Source organism: Oncorhynchus nerka, linkage group LG18 (assembly GCF_034236695.1).
Source record: "Oncorhynchus nerka isolate Pitt River linkage group LG18, Oner_Uvic_2.0, whole genome shotgun sequence".
Lineage (NCBI taxonomy): Eukaryota > Metazoa > Chordata > Actinopteri > Salmoniformes > Salmonidae > Oncorhynchus > Oncorhynchus nerka.
The window spans coordinates 60861840-60869154 of NC_088413.1; the positions used below are offsets into that span (position 1 = coordinate 60861840).

At 39.9% G+C, this 7315-nt stretch overlaps 1 protein-coding gene across 1 annotated transcript; it reads left to right on the plus strand.

The window, feature by feature from the left end:
* Nucleotides 1-4108: 4108 nt before the first annotated feature.
* LOC115115014 (cytochrome P450 1B1-like) lies at nt 4109-7315 on the plus strand. The gene has a single exon (XM_029643479.2). It carries the CDS (start codon nt 4412-4414, stop codon nt 5993-5995), a length of 1584 nt encoding a protein of 527 aa, XP_029499339.2. The 5' UTR covers nt 4109-4411; the 3' UTR covers nt 5996-7315.

Genomic DNA, 7315 nt, shown 5'->3' on the forward strand with positions numbered 1-7315 from the left:
TATTACTGAAGTCTCTGTCCCCCTAACTTACTGCCTCACATTTTGAAAATGTTAGTGCCTTCAATTAGGGTCATTACCTCCCTGCAAAAATAAACTTCACAGTTGGTGAGAACTAGAAACACAAATATCTTCTTTGACACTGGGGGGGGGGGGGGGGGGGTTGCCTCTGGAACTAAAATTCAACTTTGATTTCAATAAAGAATCAACTGTACTTTGTAATGCATGCCAAGGACAAGGCTCAGGTTGACCATGATGTGTGTTACCAGGCATGAAAGCATGATATACTGTATTTCAGGTACCAAAACCGACATCTTTAGTGTCAACATTCCACCTTCCACCTTTCGAGGGATCAGAATGTCATTCAACCCTTTTGATCTCCTGAAAAGTTTCCTCCTAACTCTTTGGCACTCAAGAGCCACTTCAGAGAGCACCCAGAGGGCACCTGAGGTGTATTGTGATATTATATAAAGAAAGCTGCCATTGGATGGCTCTAACCTGGTCTCAAAGCATTTCGTATTATTCTGTACGTAATTCCAAGACACTCCATTTAGCATGATATGTTAAGTTTCGTATGGTATGTATTCATTTGTGGTTGTTCATCACCCATTTCCTATGATATGGTACTAATTACAATTCATATTATACATTGGCAAGAAAAAAGTATGTGAACCCTTTGGAATGACCTGGATTTCTGCATAAATTAGTCATACAATTTGATCTGATCTTCAACTAAGTCACAACAATAGACAAACAGTGTGCTTAAACTAATAAAATACAAATTATTGTATTTTTCTTGTCTGAATTGAATAGATAATTTCAATATTCACAGTGTAGGTTGGAAAAAGTATGTGATCCCCTAGGCTAATGACTTTTCCAAAAGCGAATTGGAGTCCAATCAATGAGACGAGATTGAAGATGTTGGTTTGAGCTGTCCTGCCCTATAAAAAACACTCACAAAATTTGAGTTTGCTATTCACAAGAAGCATTGCCTGATATGAACCATGCCTCAAACAAAAGAGATTTCAGAAAACCTAAGATTAAGAATTGTTGACTTGCATAAAGCTGAAAAGGGTTACAAAAGTATCTCTAAAAGCCTTAATGTTCATCAGTCCACGGTAAGACACATTGTCTATAAATGGAGAAAGTTCAGCACTGTTGCTACTCTCCCTATGAGTGGCTGTCCTGCAAAGATGACTGCAAGAGCACAGCGCAGAATGCTCAATGAGGTAAGAAGAATCCTGGAGTGTCAGCTAAAGACTTACAGGAATCTCTGGAACATGTTAACATCTCTGTTGACGAGTCTACGATACGTAAAACACTAAACAAGAATGGTGTTCATGGGAGGACACCACGGAAGAAGCCACTGCTGTCCAAAAAAACATTGCTGCAAGTCTGAAGTTCGCAAAATAGTCCCTTGGATGTTCCACAGCACTTCTGGCAAAATGTTCTGTGGACAGATGAAAATAAAGTTGATTCGTTTGGAAGAAACACACAACACTATGTGTTGAGAAAAAAAGGCACTGCACACCTACATCAAAACCTCACCCCAACTGTAAAGTATGATGGAGGGAGCATCATGGTTTGGGGCTGCTTTGCAACCTGATTTAAAAAACTGTGACATGACCTCGAGAGCGGTTCACACCAGACATCCTAAAAATATTGCTGAACTGAAACAGTTTTGTAAAGATGAATGGTCCAAAATTCCTCCTGGCCGTTGTACAGGTCAGATTCGCAACTAAAAAAAAAGTTTGGTTGAGGTTATTGCTGCCAAAGGAGAGTCAACCAGTTATTAAATCCAAAAAATCACATACTTTTCCCACCCTGCACTGTAAATGTTTACATGGTGTGTTCAATAAAGACATGAAAACATATCATTTTTTGTGTGTTTTTAATTTAAGTTAGATGAAGATCAGATCAAATTTTATGACCAATTGATGCAGAAATCCAGGTAATTCCAAAGGGTTCACATACTTTTTCTTGACCATGTATGTTACAAATTTGCAAAACATATGATATGTTACGAATTCTAGCTAGGTGGCTAACATTAGCTCGCTGGTTAACATTAGCTAGGCTAGGGTTTAAGTTTATACAAGAAAATATTTAACTAGGCAAGCCAGTTAAAAACACATTCTTATTTACAATGACTGCCTACCCCGGACCAATTGTGCGCCACCCTATGGGATTCCCAATCACAGCTGGATCTGATACAGCCTGGATTTGAATCATGGACTGTGGTGATGCCACTTGCACTGAGATGCCGTGCCTTAGACCACTGCCCCACTCGGTAGCCCAGGGTTAGGGTTAAGGTTAGGGTTAAGAGTAGGAGTTAAGGTAGGGTTAGGGGAAGGGGAAGGGTTAACTAAAAGTGTTACGGTTAAGGTTAGGAGAAGGGGAAGTAGTTGCAAAGTAGCTAAAAAGTAGTAAGTAGTTGAAAAGTTGCTAATTAGCTAAAATGCTAAAGTTGTCTGTGATTAAATTCAAACTCGCAAACTTTGGGGTTGCTAGACTTTAGGTTCAGGATAAGGGTTAGCTAAAAGGCTTAAGGTTAGGGTTAGCTAAAAGGGTTAAGATTAAGTGCAGGGGATTTTGTTTCAAAGTAGCTAGAAAACAGTAAGTAGTTGAAAAGTTGCTAATTATCTAAAATGCTAAAGGTTCGAACTCTCAATCTTTTGGTTTTTGCCTTAAGTAACCATCTGTCCTATACAAATATATGAAACATAACATACCATACTAAATGGAGTGTCTCGGATTATGTACAGAATAATATGAAAGGCTCTGAGACCAGGTTGCTGGCTCATATCTGAAACATGGCTCTCACGCAAAACTACAGCCACTTTTATGCTTTGTAAAGGCTTGAAGAAATGCTGTAGCATGAGACCTGCTGAAAATATGAATATACATTTTTCATGGATTTTCTCTGATAAGATTTCGTACTTTATGTTTAGAGGTGTTTGTATAAGCATACTTATGTGAGGCAAGTTAGTATATTTACCTGTATTGCAAATGCAACATTGTATTTATCATTTTTAAATAACCTGATAGTTTTACACAGGCAGGAAGTTCTTCATAATGGCAAAATAAACAGTCTATATATGGTCTATAGACAATATTTCAATCCACACTTGGATAATTATTTTAGTTGCATCCATGTGAACTATGGGTCATTTTAATTTTATATCACTAGACAGATGTGTAAGAGCCACCCAAGACCTTATCAAGATGGGGGTTCATTTAATTTAAACACTTCTGATAGTTACCCATCCCTAGTTCAATAAGCTAAATGTAATTTAGGCTATTCAAGAAAGGAAATTCAGACAATGATGGAAGATCTAACATAATTGTATTATTACAAATATTATTTGTTTCATCTTCTGCGCAATATTTTGGAAACTTTTTGGGAAAATTTTGGACTCGGGTAGGCTCATACGCAACGTTCACTGACCTTCAGAGTTCGATTTGAACCACGAGGTAGTTGAGTGATTTAAAATATTATCACAAAGATATACAACTTGCTATATGCAGCACTAAAATAACGCAATATGCAACAATGCGTTGCACAGTACCTGAAAAGTAGTACAACTTAATGAAAACCCTTGCTTTTTAAATACATGTATTAGGCTACATGGCACCGTGAGAACATTCATAATTTTATGAAAGAGACTAAACAGAGTTTCAGTTAGGCAAATTATGGAGAGAATAGAATGTCCATGCAGACGCGCACAAAAGCCAACCATACGTTATCGACTATATGAGAAACAAACCGCTATACGCTTTTCTGTACCAAACTGCGCCGTTGAGTTTTCTAAGTATAAGAAAGCATAACAATATAAAATGGGATCGTATGTCACTATTCGAGTTTGTAAAATAATCGTCACTTTCCTCCTAAACTTGTCACTAGTTACTGGAGCTCACCTCCGGGGACAGCGGTTGCTCTTGCGCGCTCTGTTTCCTAGTGCGCGGCGCGCGTCGAGGTCCAACAGCAGAAAGATAATATATAGTGCAGGGCTACCACAATGGGAGGAGTATGAAAATAATGCTGAGCCCTGCCCACAGACTGCAAACATATAAGACACCGTGCTGATGCAAAACTAGTCACTAAGGTCTTACATCTTGCTGAAAAGTGTGACTAGAGAACAACTTCACAATAACTCACCAAACTTAATCTGAGATCATTTCCCAAGAAGTACTGAGACTGTCACCATGGTCTCTGCAGGACACTTTGGAGTTTAAATTAACTGAACTAGTTTTATATTAGATGGAATCATTGAAATTGAATATCACAAAATCACTTTTGAAAAGAAAGCTGGGCTAAAACTGACTGAGAGTGCTGAAAAAAGTGGAACTTTTTTGTACTGTTTTTTTCTATTCACAATATCTGTCTCCAGGAATAGGTAATAAATCATCTAGAACCATGGCACGGCTGGACACAGAGTTTGAGGTGAAGGGCAGCAGCAGCATCATCAGGGAGTGGAGTGGACAGGTCCAGCCAGCACTGGTCGCCTCCTTGGTTTTCCTCTTCTGTCTGGAAGCCTGTCTGTGGGTCAGGAATCTCAGACTAAAGAGAAGGCTACCAGGACCTTTTGCCTGGCCGGTGGTGGGCAATGCCATGCAGCTGGGGCAGATGCCTCATATCACCTTCTCCAAGCTGGCAAAGAAGTACGGCAACGTGTATCAGATAAGACTGGGCTGCAACAACATAGTGGTGCTCAATGGAGACACAGCAATACGAGAAGCATTGGTTCAACACAGCACAGAGTTTGCAGGCAGACCTGACTTTGTGTCTTTTCGGATGATTTCAGGAGGCAGGAGCATGACATTCACTAACTACAGCAAACAGTGGAAAATGCACCGGAGAATTGCACAATCTACCATTAGAGCTTTCTCCTCTGCAAACAGCCAGACCAAGAAAGCATTTGAGCAGCACGTTTTAGGAGAATCTATGGATCTTGTGCAGGTATTTCTGAGAATGAGTGCTGATGGACGATATTTTAATCCCGCTCATGAATTTACAGTCGCTGCTGCAAATGTAATCTGTGCCCTGTGCTTTGGAAAACGTTATGGCCATGATGATATTGAGTTTAGAACTCTCCTAGGCAAAATGGACAAGTTTGGAGAGACGGTGGGGGCTGGCAGCTTGGTGGATGTCATGCCCTGGCTTCAGAATTTCCCAAATCCTGTCCGCAGCGTCTACCAGAATTTCAAACACATAAATGAGGAGTTTTTTGCCTTTGTGAAAGACAAAGTGGTGCAGCACAGAGAAACCTTCAACCCTGATGTGACCCGGGACATGAGTGATGCTATCATTAATGTGATTGAGCACGGAAAGGACAGTGGACTGACCAAAGACTTCACAGAAGGAACAGTCACAGACCTTATTGGAGCCGGCCAAGACACAATGTCAACCATTTTACAATGGATTCTCCTGCTTTTGATCAAATACCCCATCATCCAAACCAAGCTGCAGGAGCAGATTGACAAAGTGGTAGGCCGTGACAGGCTGCCCTGTATTGAGGACAAAGCCAGCCTGGCTTACCTAGATGCCGTTATCTATGAGACCATGCGCTACACCAGCTTTGTACCCCTCACCATCCCCCACTCCACCACCTCAGATGTTACCATCGAAGGCTTCCACATCCCCAAAGACACAGTGGTCTTCATCAACCAGTGGTCTGTCAACCACGACCCTTTACAGTGGAAGGACCCACATCTCTTTGACCCTTCACGTTTCCTAGATGAAAGCGGTGCCCTTGACAAGGACCGAACTAACAGCGTCATGATCTTCTCCACTGGTAAGAGGCGATGTATTGGCGACCAGATTGCCAAAGTGGAAATCTTTTTATTTACAGCCATCTTGCTTCACCAGTGTACCTTTGAGAGCAACCCCTCAGAGACCCTGACCCTTGGTTGTTCCTATGGGCTCGCACTGAAGCCCCTGCACTACACCATCACAACCAAGCTCAGGGGGAAGCTGCTCGGTCTGGTGTCACCTGCATAAAAATCTCATCCCAATATTGTGACTCAAGGCCAGTAGAAACTATAAGTTTGCCAAGCAATGATATTTTACAGTGAGTATTAGTAAACATGCACTGAATGTTGTTGTTGAGTGTAATATTTCATATTTAATATTTAATTAATATCTGATCACAATTTAATATGTTTGCATTGTTGTTGATACAGGATTGAAAGTATGATTACAGTGATGGAAAGTTTGCTAGGTATAGCTTTTTCTCCTGTGTTGGGGGCCAGGGGTCATGGGGTCAATCAATTTGAACAGGTTCTCAAACTATGTACTTGATCATTTTCTTTAAGGAAGTATACTTTTGTTTCATATACATTTTGAGTTTTGGGCGTACTTCATATACAGTATTCAGCATGTTAACATGTCAAAATATGTGCAGGAAACTAGAATATTCCTCAACAGTCAATGGAAGGTTATATCACAGTGTAATATGCCTGTGAGTGTTTGTGAATGTTGTAGTCACACCTGAAGGACCACAGTTTGTTGCCTTGAGGACTTTGTGGATGTCTGTTATTAACATGGTGATGTTTCAATGTATTTATCTTTTTCAGATAAAGCTGTCACCATTTTTAAAAAATATATATCTTTCAGGTATGAACAATATTTGTTAAGTATTATAATCAAATTCACTATCTACTGTACACCATGCATATGAGCACATTGAATACTGTTGACAGATGCTGACGAACTGCTAAAGGAAAATCAAGATAAGTATTTTCCATAGCCTACCGTGTGAAGACAATTCAGTGTTAACCGCACTGTTGCCTCTGTGCAACTTCACGCTCAGTGTCTCCAACAATATTTGGAGGTGTTTCAATGGAGAGGTGGGTTTCTACTGGAGTCTAGAAGTATGGTACTGATAAGGCTGATGAACAGTTTGGAGAGGACCAATTCTAAACACTGACCCTATTGATCTTCTCAGAAATCTACTTTACTGAACAGGCACTCCAGCTACACAACCCATCCCTTCATATCCAAACCAACTGTCACTAAATACAATATTACTACACAAGTCAATGGAGTTTCGATGTATTTTCAAAAATGCATGCATGTTTAAACCTCAAGGCTCTGAAATCTGTAGATGTAATGTCACCTTTGTCAAAGAACATGTTTTCAGAAATGTATTAAATATTGTTCAGAATATCTGCCTCTCTCAAACCAAGAAACTCAACTACAACATGTGTTGAATGTCCAGGCAAGGATTCATGAATGAAAATATGTTGTTTTGTTTGTTGGTTTGTTTGTTTTATATGATTGAAAAATAAGCTACATCTGGAATTAATAAAGCAATGTTTA